The sequence below is a fragment of the Quercus robur genome, chromosome 2 (assembly GCF_932294415.1).
Source record: "Quercus robur chromosome 2, dhQueRobu3.1, whole genome shotgun sequence".
Taxonomy (NCBI): Eukaryota; Viridiplantae; Streptophyta; class Magnoliopsida; order Fagales; family Fagaceae; genus Quercus; species Quercus robur.
Genome location: NC_065535.1, coordinates 58,742,810 through 58,767,247, shown reverse-complemented (window position 1 = coordinate 58,767,247; position 24,438 = coordinate 58,742,810). Strand labels below are relative to the sequence as shown.

General features: G+C 41.4%; 1 protein-coding gene across 2 annotated transcripts; it reads left to right on the top strand.

Annotated features, from left to right (window-relative positions):
• The first annotated feature begins 19,757 nt into the window (after positions 1-19,757).
• LOC126714212 (putative transcription factor bHLH041) lies at positions 19,758-23,650 on the top strand. Of its 2 annotated transcripts, XM_050414249.1 has the most exons (8): positions 19,758-20,293; positions 20,386-20,508; positions 20,652-20,757; positions 20,909-20,923; positions 21,034-21,099; positions 21,189-21,851; positions 22,131-22,511; positions 23,309-23,650. In XM_050414249.1, the coding sequence occupies exons 1-8, from the start codon at positions 20,178-20,180 to the stop codon at positions 23,375-23,377; spliced, it is 1,539 nt and encodes a 512-aa protein (XP_050270206.1). In that variant the 5' UTR covers positions 19,758-20,177; the 3' UTR covers positions 23,378-23,650. The 2 variants fall into 2 exon arrangements, with proteins under 2 accessions (XP_050270206.1, XP_050270207.1); XM_050414250.1 differs by lacking the exon at positions 20,909-20,923.
• Positions 23,651-24,438: the final 788 nt, after the last annotated feature.

The window sequence follows — 24,438 nt, the reverse complement described above, 5'->3', positions numbered from 1 at the left end:
CCTTTGCTTGGGAACCCAGTTACGCACTCTTATTTCACAAAACTATCCCTCTTTTCTCACAGAGCTGCTCCTTTCTCTCCTAGTATGGTTCCTCTTTTCTCGCCCTATTCTCTCCAAAATTGCCAACCCCCACTTCTCAATCCATTCTCCTATTTATAGCATGAGAGGAGTGGAGGTGTTATGATTACTTCTTTACTCGTGTGGATGGGGGTCCAATTCCATCGTTGCTAAATGGATGTTCTATTGAGAAAGGTGGTAATGACATTGGAACTGATTCTCACTCCAAAAGACCGCTCGGCAGTAATATTCTCAAAGGCACTACCGGGCAGCCAAGTACAGGGTGTCTCCGAGCAATGATACCCCCGACTAGGTTAAAGACGATCGGGAGGGGCTTGCTTTTGGTATCCAAGACAGTGTAGTCCCATTCCAGCCTTTGGGCCCAGATTGGGCCCTGAGGTGTTCGGATCAAGGTTGTAGGTCCAATGAGGACGGGGTGGTGTATTAGGCCGCCAGGCCAGGTCTCAAGGCCCAATGGGCCTGAGGCCCTAGCCTGTACAATAGCCCACCCTTGATTCGTGCCTGGCTACTGGGAGCGAATCAAGGACAATCTGAGTGGCGTTAGTGACTCCTTAGGAAGCCCAACCATCGGCTATTGAACGGATGAGACAGCCATCAATACTTTCTCAAAGAGAGCACCACGCCAGGCTGTCACATTTAACCGTCATCATAACCTGACAGTTCGTGAACCGAGCTCATACGTGTGGGGGTTACAAAAAGAAGCCAGAAAGATTTCCCCGCCTTCCTCTTCATTAAATGCTTTCATTCCTATAAATAGTTCCTTTTGTGTCTTTAGATCACTTTTTGCTTCCTTACTCCACAAAATTTCTCCCTGCTGAGCATACTCTTCCTGTGTTCAGGTCCTCCATCCACGAGCACTTCCTTTTAGAGTCCTAGTAAGTTTTCCTCTCTTCCTCTCTTCCTTTTCCTTTTCTTCAATTTCTTTTCCTCAATCTAGTGTTAGTGATGGGTTATTCACACCTTCTCGATACTTAAGCAACTTTACCCAGTTTTAGGGAAGCTTATAATATTCCTGGGGATGTGGATATAGCCTACTACCATGAGAGTGATATCGCTCTTCAGCGACGCCTTCATGTGGTATTCTTCCCATTAATGGCTATTTTAGAAGGGGGGGTTAGGTTTCCAGTAGACCCCCTTATTCTCAACACCTTTAGGTTTTACGGTTTATACCCCGACCAACTTCCTCCTAACTTTTATCGGGTAATGAGTTGCGTCAGCCACTTAAATCAAATATACAGGTTAAAATTAGATCACCATGACATCAATTTCATGTACAGTCTTTGTGGGAATATTAGGACAGACTATTACTTAAAAGTTAGGGATGTACGGGTACGGCTCATATCGTGCCTTCCCGACTCTAACAGAAACTTGGCAGGGGAATACGTCCGAGTGAGCGGCAACTGGCTCGCCAGCGAGCTCACTTGCCAAACTTCACCACGTGATGTTGATCGGTACCGTACATATTAATTGTGACTTTAGTAATTTTCTTGTCCTCGTTTTTGGCTGGAACAAATATTAATCCGTTTAATCTTGTTTTAGTGCAAACAGTAAGAGGTTCTGACTGGACATCAGGGTTATGCACATCAGAGATCTAAATTTTGTGCTCCGGTCAGAGATTTTCGTGAACTCTGACGGGCAGCTTCGTGCATCCCACCTTATTCTCGGTTGCAATTCAGTTTACTTGTCGTGGCAGCCCTTCAGACAAGCCTTGTTAGTGGATAGCCCCCTACTATTGTACATTGACGTTTGGCATCCTAATTTCCTTCCCCCCAACCTTTCCGTAAGCCTGTGCAAGACGAATCAGCGAACCTCACCTCCCGAAACCACACCGTTCATAGACCCGTCAAAGGGCATCAAGATCCAGCCTCCGCTTAAGAGCCCAAGCAATCAGCAGCCAAATCAGTAAACTCCTTAGGAAGAGAATCCAATCCTAGTAAAGAAAAAATAGTGAGTAGATGAGCGATGACCATTGACCGATTCCTGCCCGGCGCTCGCCTGGCGACGCAACAGCAAGGGCCCCAAGGAAGAAGCCCTACTCCCCCTTCTCCTCCTCCCCCCGGCCACTCCCAGAAGAGACAGTGCATTGCTGAACAACCCTCTGCAGGCTCGAGGGTCGTGCCTTCAAGGACTCCCCCCCGAGTGTCTGGGGGAATTATAATCCGAGAGCCCCCTCACGATGCTCGGCCCACTGCACAGGTTGGGTCTCATGCTGCGTCCTTTTCCCGGCAGGAGGTTGGTTGGTAGACCATTTTCAGGCTCAGTAGTGAGCCCCTTCTTGTGACAGCCAGCGTCAGAACTTGGGCACAAGGTGAGGGAGGGAAAGTTGCTCAGAGTCTGGCACAGGGCCTTCTTTTACCTGAGATATGCACTTTTTTTTGGGCGACGATGAGGAGTCATTGGCTTATGTGATGGACGATCAGCTACAGTGGCATAATATTGCGGTAATGCATTTTATTCCCATCTCTATGCACTATTGTGCTTGCATTTCTCCATTTTTTTATCTTATCTTTTTTTTTTTTTTTACTATTATTTTGTAGGCCGCCCAACTAGCTTATGTGATGGACGGTCAGCTAAAGGAAACTGCCGAAGATGCTGAATGGGAGAAGGCCCTCAAAGACGTCGCGATAGCCACTGCCAAAGAAAAGGGGAAGGCTGCCGAGAAGAAAGCACAAGCGTCCGAGAAGGCCCGAGCATTGGTAGAAAAAAGGCTGGCGGAGATGGAAATGAAACTTGGGGGAACGGAGCTCAAACTGGCCGAGGCAGAGAGTCTGAATCTTGCTCAGGCTGATGAGATTGCCGACCTCAAGGCGGCTCTTGAGGCTTGTGAAGAAAAATAGTATAATGAGGGCTTCGTCGATGCCAAAAACTCTGTGGAGCCTATCATCCACCAAGCCCGGCGGTATGGGTTTAGGGAGGGGTGGATGGCTACCCTACCAGCCATGGGGGTTCCTGAGGACTCTCCATTAAGGAATCTTGACCAGGTACCCTTCCCGGAGCCCCCTCCCTCTGCCCAAGATCCCCCTGGTGCAACCGACGAAGAGGAGACTCCCAACATGAGGGAGTTGGTGCAAGCAATCGATTCCCATGTGGAGTTGGTTGATTTAGAAGTCACCAGCGACCCTCATGCTGGTGCCCAGTCTGCTGAGGACGTACAGATTCAACAACCCCCGACAGCCCAACTAGCCAAGGATGTAATAGAGCAGCTAGCCGAGGACACTTCCCAGCTCTCGCCCACAGATCCTTTAGCTTGATACTTGGATTCAACTTTAGCCCTTTTACTTTTCCTGTGCGCGCCAAAAATATAATTATCGAGCTCAACCTATTTTTGGGCTCACAACTTATTTGTATTTTGGGCTTTGGGTTTCCTACTATGGGTAATTCCTTACTCAGAGATTCAGGTACACAGTCTAAACTATACGAACTCAATTCTTTTTCCTTTCTTAGTTGCTCTCCCTACTGCTCATATTATTATCCTTTGCTCTCCTTTCTCTCCAGAATTGCCAACCCCCACCCCTCATTCTATTCTCCTATTTATAGCTTAAAATAAGTGGAAGTGTTATGATTACTTCCTGATCTCACTCGTGTGAAAAGGGGGCCCAATTCCATCATTCCTAAGTGGATGTTCTATTAGGAATAGTGGTAATGGCATTGGAATTGGTTCCTACCTCCAAAATTCTGTTTGGCAGCGATATCCCCCAAGGCACTACTGGGAAGCCGACACCTTATATCTCTGGGCAACCATACTCCTGACTAGGTTAAAGTAGACTAGGAGGGGCTTGCTTTTGACGTTTAAGACAAAATGGTCTCACTTCGGTATCTTGGGCTTAGATTGGGCTTCGAGGTACGTCCGGGTCAAGGCCGTAGGTCAACAAGGACAGGTCATAAAGGCCCTGCCCTGTGCGGCACCAAAAGCCTAGATTCTTAGAAACAATAGGCCTGGGGCCCTGTCCCGTACAATAGCCCCCCCTTGATTCGTGCTCAGATACTAGGAACGAATCAAGGATGACAAGCGCAAGAGATATCTCGGGAAGCCCAAGGGTCAGATACTGAGCAGATAGTATAGTCATTAATGCGCCCTAAAAAGGGGTGTTATGCCAAGATGTTAGGATTAACCGCCATCATAACCTGGCAGTTCGTGAACTGAGGTCACGTGTGTGGGGATCAAAAAAGAATTCAGAAATTTTTTCCCGCCTTTCTCCCCCCTTAAATGCTTCCATCTTATAAATAGTCACTGTTCCTTCCTCAGATCACTTTTTGCTTCCCTATTTCTCCAAAACTTCTCTCTGCTGAGCATTCTTCCAGTGCATAAATCCTTCAATCAAGATCACCCCTTCCTAGAGTCCATGGTAAGTTTCTTTGCTCCTTCCTCTTCTTTCAATTTCTTCCTTCGTTTTATAGTTTTTGAATGGGATTTTCTCATCTTTTGTCCACTGAGGCATCTTTAGCTAACTTTAGAAAAGTTTTCAACATCCTTGGGGATGTGGATGTGGCATATTGCCATAAGGGCGATATCGCTCTCCATCTACGTTCTGGGTCCAACACTACGTTTTTTCCTTTAATGGCAATCTTAGAGGGAGGGGTTAGATTCCCCGTGAACCCTCTTTTACTTAGTACCCTTAGGTTTTACAGTCTGTGTCCTGACCAACTTCCTTCTAATTTTTACCGAGTAGTTAGCTGCGTCAGTAGATTAAATCAAATATATGGATTACAGTTAAACTACCATGATATAAACTTCATGTACAGTTTATGCGGCAACCTTAAGACTAACTTTTATTTAAAGGCTAGGGATGTATGGGTACAGCTAATTTCATGCCTTTTCGATTCTAACAGAAACTCAACGGGGGAATATGTTCGGGTGAGCGGCAACTGGCTTGCCAACGAGCTCCCCTGCCCACTTTCTTCGCGAAGTTGGTCGGTACCGAGCACTTTTAATTCTTTTGATCACGTTTCGCTTATGATTGCTTCGCTCGAACAAGCACTAACCAACTTTTGTACTATTTTACTGCAGATGGCAAAAGGTTTAATTCAGACATTAGAGGGGTACATGTGAGAGACTTGAACTTCGTGCTCAGGTTTGAGATATTTGTGAACTCTAACAAGCAACTTCGGGCATCACACCTTACACTTGGCTGCACTCCCGTTTATAAAACTTGGCAGCCTTTCAGTCAAGCTTTGCTGGTGGACAGCCTTTTGCTGTTATACATAGACGTGCAACACGCCAATCTACTTCCTCCCCAGCTAATCGTTGGTGAAACCCGGGACCTTGACCCTCGGTATACTACTGCAGAGGATCTCGCACCGGCGAGGGACACCTCAGCTAAACTTGTGTCTCAAAGCTGTAGAGTCAATGTTTACGTTAGAGAGCCTGAAGCTTCGGTTCAAGTAGTCGAGCCAGCAATGGCCGAATCAGTTAATTCCTCGGAAGCAAAGGCCAATCAGAGCGAAGAGATAGTGACCAGGCGAACCATGATCGTCGACCGGTTCTTGCCCGACACTCGTCCAGTGACTCAGCCTCATCAACCCCAAGGCAAGGGTTGGACTCCTCCTCCTCCTGCTGGCTATGCCAAAAAGATGTAGCGCATCACCGATCAACCTCCCAAGGTTTTGAGTGACACTCCCACGAAGACCCCTCCCCGGGTATCTGGCAAGATCACGATCTGAGAGTTAGCTAGTGATTCTTGGCCAACAGCCTAAGTTGAGACCAACATGGCATCCTCCTCTCGACCCAAGATGGGTTGGCAGGCCACCTTCAAGCTTGGTGACAAGCCTCTGCCAGTGTCTACCAGCGTAAGGACATGGGCCCAGGGCGAAGGGGGGTGAGTTGCCCAGAGCTTGGTGCAGGGCCTCCTGTTGCTCGAGGATGTTCAATTTTTCTCAAACGGGACCGAGGAATTGCTGGCTAGGCAGTTGCAATGGCACACCATAGCGGTAACTTTCTATCCCTCTCTTTTCCATTTGTTTTGATGCGTGCATATTCCCTTCACCTTCATATTTATTGTTGTTGCGTTATCAGGCCACGCAGCTGACCCACGTTCTTAACGAGAGGCTGAAGGAGCTTACTGAGGATGCTGAACGGGAGAAGGCCCTCAAGGACGTTGCAGCTACTATGGCGAAGGAGAAGGGCAAAACTGTTGAGGCTGTTGAAAAGAGGGTACAGTCAGCTAAGAAAGCCCGATTGGTTTCGGAGAAGAAGTTAAACGAGGTGGAGGTCAAGCTAGGGAGCACGAAGCTGAAATTGGCGGAGGCAAAAAGCCTGAACTTGGCCCAAGCTGACGAGATTGCTGACCCAAAAGTGGCCCTTGATGCTTACGAGGAAAAGCGGTACAATGAAGGTTTCACAGATGTTGAAAACTCTATGGAGCCCATTGTCCATCAAGCTTGGCTTCATGGGTTCAGGAAGGGGTGATTGGCAGCCCTGTAGGCAATGGGAGTGGCCGAGGATTCCCTACTGAGGAACCCCGAGCAAATTCCATACCCGACTCCTCCTCCCCCCATTTAGAGTCAAGTCGGTGCCATTGATGAAAAGGACACCCCCAGCATGAGGGAGCTGGTGCGTGCAATTGACAGCCATGTGGAGACAGTTGATCTTGAGATCACCAACAACCTCAATGCCGCCGAAGATGCACAAGCCCAGCAACCTCCCGCCGATCAGCCAACTGAGGACGCCCCTGAGCAGCAAGCCAAGGATGTAGACCAGCTCCCGCCCACCAAACCCTCAGTCTAACTATTTAATTTTAGTCTGCTTTTATCTTTTACTTGTTTACTTCTTCCTTAGTTTAATTTCTTTTACTTGGTTTGCCTACAGTCATCGGGTTGTGGTGACAAAACACTGGTTAACTTTTTACTTTCATTTGCTTTATTTGATCAGTCATCTGGGTAAGGTGACCGAACATTTATCTTAGCTACATTTATGAATAATTATTGCATTATTACTGTTGTACTGTGCCTTGTTTGTTTTTGTTTATTATTATTCCAAATGTTCGAGTAGCCTAATCAAGGCTTGCCTCTAATCGGTGACAAGGATAGGTTATATGGATGCCTTGCCCTTCGTTTGTCTTTTAAAAAGATAGGTTATATTCTTTACCTATTTAGTGGCTAGGACCTAGCTGAAAAAGGTTTTCTGTGTTTAGAAAAAAATTAGCACTAAGCTTGCGTCTACTTAGCAATTATGAATGAATCGGGTGTATGCCAGTATACTTGATGAAAATGAATGCCAGGCTTCTGCCCTTAAAGAGACCTAGTATTAGGTTCCCATTTGTTGTATGAAAATGAGCGGGACGGGCTTTCGTCGTTAGGAAAATTTATCTTAAAGTTTCTATCTTCCCAGTAATTGGGGTTAAACCAGGTAACAGGTTTCAATTAAAGTAATTTGATGTAAGGTTGCCACCTGCTTGGTGATTAAGACCGAACCGAGAAATAGGATTCTATCCTTAGAATAATTTGATATAAGGTTTCCACCTGCTCGGTGATTGAGATCGAACCGAGAACAGGGTCGTCAATGGGCCGGGTCAGGCTGGCCCAGCCCATTTTTACTTGGCCCATGGGCATAATGGGATGGGCATAATGGGCTGGGTATAATGGGCTATTAACTAGTTAATGGGCCGGGTCGAGCTGGGCCGAAAGAGAAAACCTTAGCCCATGACCCTGCCCATGGGCAATGCCCATTTTGTCTTTAGCGAGGTGGGCTATCGGGTTGAGCCTAATGGACTACCCATGGGCTTGTGTTAGCATATTATTTTATTATTTTTATAAGGAAAGAATCAATTTTTTATAAGGGAATAATCAATTTATTTTTTTAAAGGAAAGAATTAAATAATTTAATACTTAATTACAAATTTTTTTTACGGTCAAATCTATTTAATTTTTTGTTTTGTTGATGGAAACCTATTTAAATTTTTTTTATTAAGGCTTTAAATAGTTTTTTATTTTTATCTTTAATAAAAAAAATGTCAAATGGTTAATTCAAATTTGCTAGACTACTAGAAAAATATATATTTAGTAAACTAAGTTTAGCACAATTACTTTGAGTATCTTAGTGGTTGAGAGAGCTCTCTTAAGAAATTCATCTATAATATATCAAGATCAATTCTTCGTACACTTCCTATATATTTTTGTTATGAATTATGAGTTATTGGGATGGGCCAACGGGTTAGGCCAATGGGCTGAGCAACGAGTTGGGCTACTGGGCTAGCCCACCGGGTACCCATGGGCAAAAAACTAGCCCACGGCCTGACCCACTGGGCTAGTGGGCTACCCATAGGCCTCAATAACAACGGGCTGGGCCGCCCATTAGCCCGATGGGTCGTCGGGTTTCTAGGTCGAGCTTTGGGCCGGGGGCTATTTGATGACCCTTAAGAAGCAGGTTTCTGTCCTTGGAATAATTTGATATAAGGTTTCCACCTATGCTCGGTGATTAAGATCAAATCGAGAAGCAAGTTTTTGTCCTCAGAATAATTTGATATAAGGTTTCCACCTGCTCAGTGATTGAGATCGAACCGAGAAGCAAGTTTTTATCCTTAGAATAATTTAATATAAGGTTTCCGCCTGTGCTCGGTGATTAAGATCGAACCGAGAAGTAGGTTTCTGATCATAGAATAATTTGATATAAGGTTTCCACCTGCTCGGTGATTGAGATTGAATCGAGAAGCAGGTTTCTATCCTTAAAATAATTTGATATAAGGTTTTCGCTTGTGCTCGGTGATTAAGATCGAACTGAGAAGCAGGTTTCTATCCTTAGAATAATTTGATAAAAGGTTTCCACCTGCTCGGCAATTGAGATCGAACCGAGAAGCAGGTTTCTGTCCTTAGAATAATTTGTCTTAGTTCTCTTCGCGTTTGTTGACTGGGGCTAATGAGTTAACAACGATGGAACTATAAGTACAAATACACCTACATGAATAAACATCACCCTCGTATTACTTAATATTTTATACACACAACGTTATACTCAACCTATACTCCTGCACACTGATAGTTAGTGGTAAAACTTCTTCAAATTGTGAGCATCCCATGGCCAAGGAAGTGGTCTTTCATCCAAATCTTCCAAATAGTACGCTCCTGCTTCAGCAATGACAATCACTCTATATGGTCCCTCCCAGGTCGAAGCTAACTTTCCTGCATTGACATCTCGGGTGTTCCTTACTACCTTCCGAAGTACCAAATCTCTGGTGCTAAACTCCCTTCTCCTCACGTCTCTGTTGTATCTTTGAGCAAGTTTTTGCTGATATTCTACCAACCTTATGGTCACCAACTTCCGGTGCTTTTCCAACAAGTCCAACTGTCTCACCATTAATTCTGCATTCTTGGCTGGGGAGAATCCTAAAACTTGGGCACTACACAAATTTATCTCGGTTGGTATGACTGCTTCCGCTCCATATGTTACAGAAAATGGAGTCTCTCCCATGGATCTCCTCGGGGTTGTCCGATATGCCCACAGAACATTGGGCAACTCCTCGGCCCACCTACTCTTAGCACCCTTTAATCTTTTCTTCAACCTGTTCACAATGGCTTTATTGGTGGCCTCAGCTTGGCTATTACTCTGCAGGTATGCCAGGGTAGAATACCTGTTCTTGATTCCGAGGTTGCTACAAAACTTGCGGAAAGTTTTGCTATCAAATTGCAGCCCATTATCTGATACGAGAGATTCTAGTACCCCGAACCTTGTTACTAGGTTTCTCCATACAAACTTCTTAACATCCACATCCCGGATATTTGCCAACTCCTCTACCTCTGCCCACATGGTGAAATAATCTACGGTTGCCAGAACAAACCTTCGGTTTCCTATAGCCCGAGGGAATGGACCAACAATATCTAGCCCCTACTACGCAAAGGGCCAAGGGCTACTAATAGGATATAAGCTCCCTACTGGCTGGTGGATCATCAAGGCGTGCTTCTGACATTACTCACACTTCCGTGCATACTCGGTAGCATCCTTTTGCATTCGTGGCCACCAAAATCCCTGAGTCATTGCTCGGTGAGCTAACGAACGTCCCCCCACGTGACTGCCACACACTCCCTCATGTAGCTCGGTCAGGAGTTCTTCAATCTTGCTGGGGTACAAACACTGGAGGTAAAGACCTTCGGTACAACTTACGATCAGCTGATAACCAATACCAAGCAGCTGCCTGGCGTACTTTTTTTGCTTCTTTTCATCAGCAGGCACTCGGTCCTCGGCTAAAAAATTGATGATCGGATCCATCCAACATGGTTCAACTGTTGTCACTAGTGAAACACCTACCCCTACATTAATACTCGATTCTGCTACCAACTCCACTTTGATTAATCGAGGAATTTCCTTGGTTGATGATGACGCCAATGTGGCCAAAGAGTCAATGTGCCGGTTCTGCCCCCTGTCCACCTGAACCACTCTTACACTCAGAAAGCAGTCTATAGTCTACTTTACCAACCATAAGTACTCCATCATCCGGGGATCCTTGGCCTCAAAGTTTCCTTGCACCTAATTAACCACCAATTGAGAGTCTGAGTAGACCTCCACTTCCTTAGCACCTAGATCTAAAACAACTTTCAATCCGGCAAACAGGGCCTTATACTCAGCTTCGTCATTAAAAGCCTTAAAGCCTAACCTAAAGGAATGCTCTAATTTTATTCCTTCTAGGGGTGATGACTACAATTCCAACCCCGACTCCTAGTGTGCTGGATGCACCGTCCATAAATATCTTCCACAGGATTACCTCTACAGGGCAAACTATCTCCATCCCCTTTTTTGAGGAAAACTCTGCAACGAAATCAGCGAGAAACGGACCCTTCACCGAGCTTCTAGGCCTGTACCTAATGTTAAAAGATCCTAGCCGAGTTCCCCACTTAGCTATTCTTCTTGTAAAATCAGATCTCTTCAACAATGACTGTAGAGGATACTCGGTCAATACGTAGACAATATGAGCTTGAAAGTAATGGGGTAGCTTCCTCGTAGCATGAACTAATGCTAATACCAACTTCTCAAGTGGTAAATATCTCGTCTCGGCATCAACCAAGGTTTTACTAATATAGTATATTGGCTATTGCACACCTTGATCTCTCAGCAGCACGGCACCCACGACATGTTAGGACACCAAGAGATACATGCATAAGTCCTCTCCAGGCTCTAGGGCTATTAGCATAAGGGCCTACACCAAATATTCCTTCAAATCCTAAAAAGCCTTTTCACACTCTTCATTCCATTGGAATTCCTTCCATTTTTTCAAAAGCTGGTAAAATGGACGGCACCGATCGGCAAATTTGGAAATAAACCGATTAAAGGCAGCTAACATGCCGGTCAGTACTTGAACTTCCTTTGGATTGCTCGGCGGTTTGAGGCGTTTACTACTTCAATCTGATCGAGGTTGACTTGTATTCCTCGGTTAATGATCAAATACCCTAGGAAATTGCCAGCCCCCACTCTGAAAGCACACTTATTAGCATTGAGGCGCAGCTTGTGCTATCGAAGTACTTCGAACACCTCTTTGAGATCGTCAATATGCTGCGTCTCCCGTTTGCTTTTTACCACTATATCATCAATATACACCTCAACTATACGCCCAATCTTATCTCTAAACATTCTCGTCATTATCCGTTGATATGTGGTTCCAACATTCTTTAACCCAAATGGCATCACAGTATAATGGTAGTTAGCATCAGGGGAAATGAATGTCGTCTTTTCCTAATCTTCAGTAGCTAGGGAAATCTAATGATAACCCTGAAAAGCGTCTAGAAAGTTCATCCTTAGGTGTCCGTAAGTGGCATCTACCAGCTGATCGATCTTCGGCATGGGAAATGGATCCTTCAAACATGCTCATTTCAGGTCAGTAAAGTCAACACAGACCCTCCATTTGCCATTCTTTTTTTTACCACCGTGGTATTCGCAAGCCACTTTGGAAAGAATATCTCCTTTATAGCCTCAGCTTCCTTTAATCTCTTGACCTCTTGCCTGACAGCTTCAATGTGCTCCTTAGCCAATCTCCTTGGCTTCTGCTTCTTAGGAGGGTACAATAGGTCCACATTGAGCTTGTGAACTATGAACTCAGGGTCCACCCCAGGCACCTCATACGGGCTCCAAGCAAACACGTCTATATTCTGCACAAGAAACTGCAGCATCTCCACCTTCTCTTTGTCCTTAATACTTGCTCCTATTAGAAAACTTCTGTCATCGTTCAATAGTATCCTTACTCTTACTAAGTCCTCGGCACAGCTAGCCCCCACTTCCTCTTGGGGTTCCTATAATTGTTATAAGGGAGCCTCCTCGATTGACTCCTTTTGTTTAATTCCCCGTTTAACTACGACTACCAATCACTGCCTGGCCACTTGCTGATTACCCCTCACTATAGCAATACCTTGCTCGGTGCGGAATTTGACCTTCACATGCAGGGTGGACGGTACTGCCCACATTGCATGAATCCACGGCCTTCCAAAGATCGCTGTGTACAGAGAAAACGAAGCGACCTCTATGAACGTTACCATCACCTCCTTACCTTCCATGTTCATAGGAAGCGAAATCTGCCTTTTTGGGATCACCATTCGGCCATCAAACCTTATCAGGGGCGTATCGTACTTGGAGAGATCTTCACTCTTTAGGTAAAGCCCCCTAAATAGGTCAGGATACATCACCTCGGCACCACTCCCTTGATCTACCAATACCCTCTTTACTATGAAACCATTTATCTAGGCTGTAACCACTAAAACATCGTTGTGTGGTTGAATTGTGCCCTCCAGATCATCGTCATTAAAGGCAATAGGCTCCTGAGTGTACTTCAACTTCTTCTCGGAAGGTTGCTCACCTATGCAACTTTCCGCCGGTACCACAGCCAGCACCCCCTTCCTCTTGGACACTAGAGAGTCTCTTAAAGTTGCATGGATGACTTCTATCACTCCTAGTGGGGGTGGGAGAGGGTTCCCTCGAGGCCGAGCACCCTGCCTGGCTTCCTGATTCCTAGGGTCCATCATGAACTCTTTCAAATATCCCGCCTTCACCAACTACTCTAAATAATCTTTTAACACTCTGCATTGTTCGGTGGTATGCCCCTTATCTCTATGGTAAATACAATACAAGTTCTGATTTCTTCTCGACGGGTCTCCCCCTATCTTATTTGGCCACCGAAAATATGGCTCATTTTTAATCCGATCCACGATCTTGTGCACCGACTCCTTGAACATCACATTCACTTCCCCCACCTATGCACCCGGCTCCTGAATCCTCAAATCCTTCCAAGGCCTTGACTGAAAACCCCTCTGTCGCGGTTGGATTATGATTGAAGCCTTGCCCTTGTTCTGCTGCCGGTCATCCTCTAACATTTTATATTCTTCAATGCGCCTCATCAACTGCCTCATATCCTCAGGTGGTCTCCTCATCAACGAGTCTTACAATTCAAAATCCTCAGGCAATCCCAACCGAAAAGTACTCGCTGCGATTCTTTCGTTGCCTCCGCTAATCTCATTGTACAGCTCTCAATACCGGTTAGAATAACTGCGGAGGGTTTCCTCAGCTCCCATTTTCATTGATAGCAATGCATCCACGAGCTGTGGAACTCGGCAAGTCATGAACCTGACGCCAAACTCTTGAATCAGCTCAGCAAAATTGTGAATTGAGCCTTTCCTTAAGCCATTGAACCACCTCAAGGCGGTGGACCCAAGACTCGAGGGAAATACCTTACACATTAGTGAATCATTATGAGTATGCAAGGACATCATCTGAATATAATGACTTACGTGTTCTACCGGGTCAGTTTTCCCATCATAAGAGTTGAACGGTGGCCGTGTAAATCTGCTCGACATAAGGGCCAGTTCAATGTCACTCGAGAATGTCGATCTAGTAACTCAGCGTAATGCGCAGCTTATGGCGTCCATAGCAGCATTCCAGGGTCATCGCTCCTCTGGGGAAACTGAGTCCCAGTCCGCATAATCCCATAAACGATCTCAATGTCGATGGGAATCGGATCGATGGGACCTTGCTCCGTAGCGACCTCCTACACTTGTCGACCCGTCTTCACGTTCCTCGTGGTTTCTCCTATAACGTCTACCTCTTGCTTCCAACTCCAAATCCCTTACCAACCTACACAAACGCTCTAGCTCCTCATCCCTCCGTTCAAGTTCCTCATCCCTTCTGTCAAAACAATTGTGCCCCGAAGCATCGGACATTGTCCGGTACGTTTGAAATGACCCTTCTCCAAGGCCAGACTGCCCTTCCTCCTGCTCATACTCCCTATCTTTGCGTCTCTTTTTTCTTCTTTCTTGCCAAGTAGATCCTCGAGAAGATCTCCCAGAACCGCTTTCAACACAACTCCCTGACCGTCTTTCAAACATCTCCCCACATAAGTCTTGGCAGAACCACAGCTACGTAGGAGATCCCCACAAACGACGCCAATTGTACGTTCCCAAAATAAGGCTAATGGACTCAACACATATTTGGGCTCACAATCTATTTGTATTGTGGGCTTTGGTTTTCCTACTATGGGTAGTCCTTTGCTCGGGGACCCAGTTGCGCACTCCTGTTTCACAAAACTATCCATCTTTTCTCACAGGGCTGCTCCTTTCTCTCCTAGTATAAATCCTATTTTCTCTCGTTATTCTCTCTAGAATTGCCAACCCCCATTTCTCAATCCATTCTCCTATTTATAGCATGAGAGGAGTGGAGGTGTTTTGACTACTTCCTTACTCGTGTGGAAAAGGATCCAATTCCATCGTTGCTAAGTGGATGTTCCGTTGGGAAAAGAGGTAATGACATTGGAACTGATTCCCACCTCCAAAAGACCGCCCGGCAGTGATATTCCCGAAGGCACTACCAGGTAGCCGAGTACAGGGTGTCTCCAAACAATGATACCCCCGACCAAGTTAAAGACGATCGGGAAGGGCTTGCTTTTGGTATCCAAGACAGTGCAGTCTCATTCTAGCCCTTGGGCCCTGAGGTGTTCAGATCGAGGTTGTACGTCAAATGAGGACGAGGTGGTGTATTAGGCTGCCAGGCTACGTCCCAAGGCCCAATGGGCTTGGGGCCCTGGCCCGTACACATACAAAATTACATGTAAGACCCAATTTTGTTTAAGAGATAATAAGATGTAATATACCAAGTGCTGAACAATTTCATCTAGCAGAAATTATTGCGTACATTTGATATATTGCCCATCTTTATCGCATAATTATAAATCCTATAAATGGAATTTAAGAGCATCCGTAGCAGCTTTCTCAGATGTGTTAAATGTGTCAAAATTTTGCAACAGTGAATAGTACCCTCACAAATTTAGCACGGTACGGACGAAATGTGGCATATGATTTATTATTTTTTTATTCGGCTTTTCTCTCTCCTCTCACTTCTTTAATTGATTTTTTCTCTCTCCTCACAATCTATCTCTCTCTCCCAACCGGTGTTATTTCCTCAAATCAAACCCAAAAATCTTCCTTCTTCTCTCTTTGCACCTCAAATCAAACTCCAATTCCCAGTTCAAAACAAAACCTAGAAATGGAATCATCACAAACCCAGAAAGAACAAAGGAATCAGCGATGGAGGTGAGGTAGAGCTTGGTGCCAGGGACGGCAAAGCCATGAAGATCGGCGTGCGAGCAATAAGCGAGGTTTGTGAGGGCGAGGTCCGCCGCTGGAGTGTTCGTCACGATCATGGGATCGGAATCGACGTGGGCATCGACATTGAGGTGAGATCGGAATCGACGTTGAGGTGAGATCGGAGTGTTCATCACGATCATGGGCATCGACGTTGAGGTGAGATCGGAATCGTGGGTTGTCAGTGCTAGTGGGTTTTGGTTACTGGTGCAAGTGGATTCGTGGCTTTGGGTTGGCAGTGCTAGTAGTTTCGTGGGTTTGGGTTGCTAGCGCTAGTGGGTTTTGGTTGTGTTTTCTGGGTTTGAGTTGTTGTGTTTTCTAGGTTTGGTTAAGTGTGTTTTAATGGGTTTTGTGATGGGTTGTTGATGACGGTGGTTGTGGTGGTGGTTTTGTTTTCAATTTTTTGTTTTGCAATGGATTGTGGCTGCCACAGTGGTGGTGGTGGCGGCAGTGGCAGCAGTGTTGTGGTTGTTATTTATTGTGTTAGATATATTATTTTATTGTGTTTATATTATTTTAATGTGTAGTAAATATTATTTTAATGTATAGAATTGAATGATAAAACATCTGATAAATGGGATGTTGTAAAATGATGTGGTAAAATAATAAAGTAGGTCTTTGGTGTGGTAAAATGACATAAATTATGCTATAGCTGCTGTGAATGCTCTAAGAGTAAGACCTACTTTTAGACGAGAGGAATGTGTAGTACGGCAGGTGCTAAACAACTTGATGCCATCTACTCCATCTAAAAACATTATCTTTTTTAAATAAATAAAAAAGTCCATCTATACATTATTTATTTATTTATAATTCATCTATAAATTCTATACATGAATTGTTGCATATTAATAGGTAACTACAACTATATTTGTCACAAATATAGAAAGTTCTCACTGGATCCGGTTTCGGTCAAAGTCGGCTGTCCCGGCCATAAGGCCATTTCCAAGCCCAAAACTACCTAACCTTTTGTGGGTTAGCCCAAGTCCAAACTCCAAGCTAATATTTCAAATTTCATTCATTAAACTCACAAAACTTTCAGGTTGGGTTTGAAAAAACGTTGGGTTCAAGCTGACCCTAACTATACAATGTTAACAGTGTCACTGGTGAAGCAGAAGACACGACGTCCATTGATAATATACCAGCTACCAGACGTCAAGGAAACAGCGACGAGGATGGCAACTTGGCAAGGGGCACTGTATATCTGTCTTTAGAAGTTCTGCTCTCTCTCTCTCTCTCTCTCTCTCTCTCTCTCTCTCCAATGATAATATACCAAGAGGCAAGAGGCAAGAGGGCCATTGAAAAGGACCCCAAAAAAAAAAAAAAAAATTTTAAGTAAGAACTTCAACTATACAATGTGAACGCTACATTTCACATTCGTTCACATTGTACCTGCATGGCGTGTGCGTGGAAATTTCAAGGCTAGACAAAGACAAGATGAAAGGCTAGGAGCCTAGGACCAAATTCAAAAAATAAGGTTAAATATGAAAATGGAAAAAAGAAAACGAAAAAAAGAAGAGGCAACTATAGAATATAGATAGATATTTTTGGACATGCAATATATCTACAATCTCCTTATGAATTGTGGCTATGCTTTTTTTAGTAATCATCAAGAAAAAAGAAAAGTTCTTGATCAGCAAATTGGTCAATTTTGTGCAAACGAAAGTTATGAAAGCAGTGTGGGTGGGACCATAAAATAAAGTTTTGTTCCGGACTTATGGGCAGGGAATATTTGGTTAAATTTTGAATATATTCGCCGCACACACCTAAGCTCTAATACTATTTGTTAAGACTCCTCAACTAGTTAGTACGAGTAATTAATATAATATATAGAAACATATTTAAGATAAAAGGCCTAATTCCTATGTCTATGAGTATGAACTCAGTTATATTATATTAATCACTCATTATTCATTCTTTTCATCATTATTCAATGTAGGATTTCCTATATTCAACCATCAATAATCTTATAATTCAATAGTCAATACATTTTAATATTTTCACGGAACATCTAACGTTCAAATTTTTTATTATCATTGTAATTAATGAATTTATATATATATATATATATATATATATATATGTGTGTGTGTGTGTGTGTGTATGTGTGTGTATATTAAATGCCATTCAAGGCAACAAAAGCGTGGGAGACGTTGCATTAGCATTACACTCATGGCTTTGGTATTACACGGTGTGTAGCTTGATGGTAGGAGTCCTTATCCCAACACTAAGAGAGAAGCGGTTCGAACAATAGCTCTAACAAGACCCGTGTGGTACACGTGGTATTACCCATTACTGTCATACAGCATGGGTCGATGAGCCCACACCGGAGAACCCATTTTTTTATTCAGCAAAAAAAAAAAATTTATTCATGGCTTTGGCTTATAGGTCGAGGAGGACCCAGCAGGTAAGTTTTGAGTAGGTGCCACTGAGAGCCAGAGGATTTGCTCAAAGGAGAGAATGTCAAACGAAGAAAATTTATGCAATGTTTCAAATTTGAACAAGTAAATTTTGGACGCAGCATAAAGCATACTTACTTTTTCTTCTTTATGTATGGTTTTTTTGCCACATAATTAACGTTTTAGCAACAAAAGAAAAAAAAAATGTTTAAGCAACCCTATGTCCCTATTCATGTGAAAAGTTAAAAACAGATAGAAATAATTTTAAATTATTAAATCACCATTTTCTAACCATTTTATAATATTTTACAACAATTTTATTACAAATACTATGTAGCAAGTTGTTATTGGTGGGCAAAAGATAATTTTAGTGGTGGGTTCAAATTAGAACTTGTAACAACTTAACACCTATATATGATTTGTTATGAAAGTATTGTAAAAATTTTGTAGAGATAACACTTCTCCATATATAAAACCAAATCCATTTGATTTTTAATTGACTTCATAATATTGTGCCAAATAAACTTTTGGGATCTCAAAATTTTACATGTAATTATTCTAATACATATTTTTCAAATTAAATTTAAATTCTATCCTATAATTAAACCCAACATTAGAATCTTGATATATCATTTTTTTTAAAGAAAAAAATAGAAGAATAAGATAAAAGTTAGATACAGTACAATAGGTTCCAATTAAATTTAATCATGAATTGAATTTAATTATCTTTGAATGAAAAACAATATTGTTTATGTTTTATTCGTCAAGCCAACTAGGTTTTTGAATTTAATTGGAGATATCTAAGTCTTACCTCAAATAAAAAAAAAAAATATATATATATATATATATATATAATTCATATATAAACACAATCATAATAAATGTCTAATGCAAGAAAAATGAGTGAAGTAACTAATAGAAATTAGGTACAAAATTCTCGATGCTGAGCTACTATTGGTAGAGTTTCCATATATTGTTTTATATACAAACATAATCATAATAAATTTTCATTAATAATTACCACGATCATCAAATTTCATATTTAGAAAAATAAATAAATAAAACCGCTACGACTGCACCATAAACACCCCTATCGAGAACTAGATTATCATAGTATTAAAGTATTTAATCCTCATTCCAAGAGATGAAGAAATGTGAAAGTTTTTCTTTATCCTCCAAAAAAAAAGTATTTTCAGCATCCATTGGATCAACAACCGCATCAGTTAAGTTTCTTTTAAATACTAATCTTTTTGGTAATAAATACTAACATTACTATATTAGTTCTATAAAAAGAATTACTATAGTAGTTTGTTAGAGGATTGATTTCTAATAGAAAAATAAAAAATGTAGTAATATATATTAGTCTTGCCCAAATAATGTTTGGAAACTAAAGAAGAAGAGAGAAGAACAGATAGGAAAAACAGAAAAGTAAGGAAGAAAACGAAATAATGAAAACGACACTCTGCCTTCCGCCTTTGACTCATTTCAAACCCTCGCGAGGGTGGACTTTGACCACTACTTTTCTCACTTTCCCTTACCTGGCTGCTGCTCTCTCTCTCTCTCTACCAGTGATGTTAGCCAAAAGGCCCTAAAAAATTTTCTCTCTCTCACTACTACTTTTCAAGCTCTCCAGCCAGAGACAATTCTATCTCTCTCTCTCTCTAGTAGTAGTATACAAATACCATAGTGGGGTCTTTTCCCTTTTGTTTTCACTCACCCTCTCAAAGCATTGGTAGGGCTTTCTTTCCCCACCACCACGCACAACTTTTCAACTCTCTCTCTCTCTCTCTCTCTCTCTCTCTGTGTGACAGAGCCAGCTTGTTTCTTATACTATTAAACAGCTAGTCATGTTCCCCAACACAAATACCTAACTAACAAAGATCATAAAATGACCTTAGATTAGTCTTCTTCATCTTCTTCTAGTATACCCTTCTTCCCCTTTTTCCCACTTAGATATGTCAAGATTTTTCCTTACTTGCCCTACAAACACATGTATATTTTTCATATGACGCATTCAGACTCAGATCACAGAAGGTTCGGCAGGGACGAAACAATCAAACTGCTACATAAAAAGGGTTGCAAAGAAGAAATACAAAGCCATGTCGTGCAGAAATATCTGTACTCTTAGCCACCACAAGACAAGTACTGTACCTCAAGGTCATGGACACGGCCTTCTTATTCGATGAAAGCAGCCGTGCCAACTTCTTTCAGTTGATAATGCAATCTATTCCATACACTTACATTTGCCTATGGTCAAATTGGCCCCAATCATCTAGGTATTATTTAACTCTCTCTCTTTTCTCTATATGTATATATTGATTTACATATCAAGGATTATATATGTGTTTTTTTTTTTTTTTTTAAACAGCTTCTTAAGTTATATGGATGGATTCTTTAATGAAGAAAACAACCAACCTAGCTCTTCTTCTGGGACTCAAGCTCGGAGGCTTTTTGAGGAGTACCGGCAATCAGTTTTCACGGTCGAAAATGAGTAAGAAGGCGACATATATACTAGTTAAGATGCTGAATATATCAAAACATGATTCCTTATATGCAATCGCTTTAAATGAACTTTTGTGTATATATGTAATAAGATTTTGGGGTTAAGGTTTGTTTGTTGATTTTGTATGTCAGATGTGTTCCAGGACTCGCTTTCAAGAATAGTCGACCTTACTTAGAGTTGCAAGAAGTGCACCTTCAAAGATTCGCATCAAAAGTAGTACAGAGACAATTCTATCAGGTAATTAATTGATGACAATAAGAGGAGCTAGTTATACGGAGAGGGAGAGAGCTTGTAATTTGTTGATTGATCAGACAACGAATTCATTTTTCTTCACGATGTTAGCTATATTGATTTATTTCTATGCCCTTTTTTTTTTTTTTTGTCACAGGCAGCAGGGATTAAGGTTTGTACAGCTGAAACAAAATGTGATATTAGGTGTTTCTTAAGCTTTCTATTTTATGGAGCATAAAATAGTAAAAGATGATGAAGTTTCTATTTGTTTGTTGAGTGCAGACTGCAATTTTTATGGGATGCAAGAGTGGAGAGATTGAGATAGGCTTCTCCAACGTGCCTGCTGAGGTAAGAAACCCCATTATCACATTTTCCATAACGTTGTTCTTTTGTTTAATTAAAATTTCATTTCTTAATTCAATTGAATTTTTTTGTAGATTGACATTGAAAAGGAATTGAGAAGTTGGTTTACTGAAGATTTCTCAAGGCAATTTTCCCCACTTAGGCTACCAGATCCAAACCCACCTTCATCATCTTCATCATTATCCATGGATAGCCCCGAGTACTCATCCCTTCTATTCAACATTCCAAACACAACCCATCTTCCAGAAACCCTTAGAGAGGTTGTTAATCCTACATTGCAACAAATTCCAACACCTAGTCCACACCAAGCAGCCATGCAAGAGTATGCTAGACTCCAAAACATTCAGCTCCCAAACCCCGAAACCGAAGCAGCTGCAATTACAAGAGCCATCTTCAATGTTCTAACTTCACCTTCTTCTGCTTCTTCATCACAACAACCCCACACAAATTTACCTTATAGTCACCAGGTAGTTTCCAAATTTAGTGCATTCAAGAGATATGCCTCGCCATTAGGACCAAGAACGACCCAAGTGAGAGCCAATTTAGGCCAGCAAAGCATGATGAAGAGATCATTTGCATTCTTTAAAAGCTTAAATTATATGAGAGTTAGTGCACGTATCCAAGCAAGTCGCCCCACAACCACTCAATTGCACCATATGATCTCAGAGCGCAAAAGGCGTGAGAAACTCAATGAAAGCTTTCAAGCATTGAGATCATTGCTTCCTCCAGGAACTAAGGTAACAATCACTTTGAATTGAAAACACATTTCTATTTGGCAATGCATTAGATTTTGTTCTCCTTTTGTTTTTAGCAACAAGTAGATTTGCATCACTGGTCAAGACTCTTATTGTTCAGTGCATTACGCAGTTCTTTCAATTGGATTCGTATCCCTTAAAAAAAAGTACACATTGGCATTCACGTATAATTGTATACATACATATATATATTTATGAGCCATTGCCTACCAATATATAATACCAACTCCAACCTTGACAAATATGTTTTCGATTTAATAGAAAGACAAGGCATCGCTGCTTGCTACAACAAGGGAGTATTTGAGTTCTTTGAAAGCTCAAGTTGAAGAGCTTAATAGAAAAAACCAGCTCTTGGAGGCGCATCGTCTACCTGCCAAAGAAGCTAAGGAAGAGGAAACTAGTTCCTCAAATGAAAGGCTCATTGTTCGGACTTCACAAGTCTCGGAATCAACCTCATCGGAGGAGCGCATTGTTGATTTGCAAGTGATTATAAGAGGTGAATGTCCAATGGTGGATATTCTGATTCGCATTTTGGAATTCTTGAAGCAGGTTAAGAATGTAAGCTTGCAGTCCATGGAGACCAATACCCGGATAATAGAGTCAAGCTCCATGAATCACATTATTTTGAGATTAAGAATTGAGGTATGGAAATTTAGATGCATTTTTTTAAGATTGAACAATGAAAAACAAATTAGTGGGTTGTTAAACTCTTTTGAATAATAATAATAATAATAAGTAATCATTATTTAGAGGAAAGTAGGATGCTTTAACTTTTGATTAAAAAATTGGATATTTTGTTAAGGTTTAATTACTCTTGCATAAATTTCATCTATTAGAAGTGTCAAATGTTAAAGTAGATGCTATAATTACAGTACAAATCACATTCAGATTGATTCATAACTAGCATTACTTTTATCTTATATCAAATATAATATGAGAATTCAATAATTATGAAAATAAAAACATGTTTAGAAATGATAATCATCGCATATATCTGTGTTGAAATATATAAATCTTACACAGTTATGAAATGAAACCTACATGATATGATTATAGCATATCGCATATACCAAAAAGTTAGCTTCTCTTTTTAGAGTTGAATATTGAACCTTAGAATCTTTTGTATTCTTGCATAATATCTCTCTTAAAAATGTCAAATGTTAAAAGTAGATGTTATAATTATAGTACAAATCACACTCAAATTGATTCATCACTCACTACTTTTATCGTATACCAATTAGAATATTAGAATTCAACAATTGTGAAAATGATGGTGTGTTTAGAAACAATAATTATCTCAGCACTGAAACATGTAGATCCTACACCATTAAGAAATGAAACGTACAAGCTATAAGATACATGTTGCATATACCAAATGAAAAAGGTAGCTTTTCTTTTTAGGGGTGAATTTTTAATCAGTGAATCTTTTGTTGTTGAAGGGGCCCGAATGGGACGAGTCTGCCTTCCAGGAAGCCGTGAGAAGGGTTGTTGCTGACCTGGCACCATGACAATTGAACCAATCCCTCTTTTTGCCACGTGTGTGAGACGTTGAATATAGTCAAAAATTAATTTTAATCCTATGGCGGCTCCCTATCATTGTCAATTGTTACTTTTCTTTATTTCAGATAATTACTACGCCTCTTCATCACCGCCTCCAATTTTGAGATCACTTATTGTATTGAATTTCACAATCAGTGCCTTGTTAGCACATTTTTGATAGCCACCCATATGGAACTAGAAGCAATTAATGTATAAATAAATATTTGACACTTTTTGGTTTACCAATTACTATCATTTTGGAGTATAGTATTATTATACTAGTATTGTTTAGTACCACAAACTTAGGATCAATCCCATCTTAATCAGATTTGTTTCTTTTATTTTCTTTATCTTAATTTTGTTCTTTTATGTGAGCCATTCTTGATATGTTATTATCTTTCTTGTACGATTCAATTCATATATATTCATGTCGCCCTTATTGACTGTAATCTTTTAAGGAGACTATGAAAGCAACCCTTAAGAGAGAGAAGGGATCCAACATAGATCCATAGATGTATTCAAAGATGGTCCAACGTCAAATTATAACTTTTCAATATTTCTTACCAACCCCACGCACGTAGCTTTCACTGGTTTATGTAATACCTCTTTTTTGGTTTCATGTGTTAGTAATCTATGGGTTAGAGTACTCTGCCAAGATAGTTGTCAGTTGAGTTGGCCACTCCATCATATGGGAATTCCAGTGTTAGTCAATTATTTTTTCTCCGTGGAAAACAATTGAGACTTTAGAGACGGCGTTTTTGACTGTCAATCTCTATAGGGGTCAAACTCTCAGGAGTTGTTTGCGCAGATCAATTTACCCAATAACAATGGTTTTGGCTTCTTTTCTCCTTGATCATTATCATGCACCAATTATAGCGACCAAGATTACAAATACAACAAATTTCACAACTGTTTAAGTTAGTACCAATTATTAATTCTTATATTCGCTCACTACTATTTTATTATCCACCAAGACCACCACAATTAACAATTTGTTATGTACCTTAGTAAAATTTATTGTATATAGGAA

Excerpts from the sequence above, each read along its gene's own strand:
- LOC126714212 (XM_050414249.1), top strand. The coding sequence starts at position 20,178 with ATGGACACGGCCTTCTTATTCGATGAAAGCAGCCGTGCCAACTTCTTT. Across the intron at positions 21,852-22,130 it reads TGCTTCCTCCAGGAACTAAG|AAAGACAAGGCATCGCTGCT; the intron begins GTAACAATCACT and ends TCGATTTAATAG. Across the intron at positions 22,512-23,308 it reads TTTTGAGATTAAGAATTGAG|GGGCCCGAATGGGACGAGTC; the intron begins GTATGGAAATTT and ends TTGTTGTTGAAG.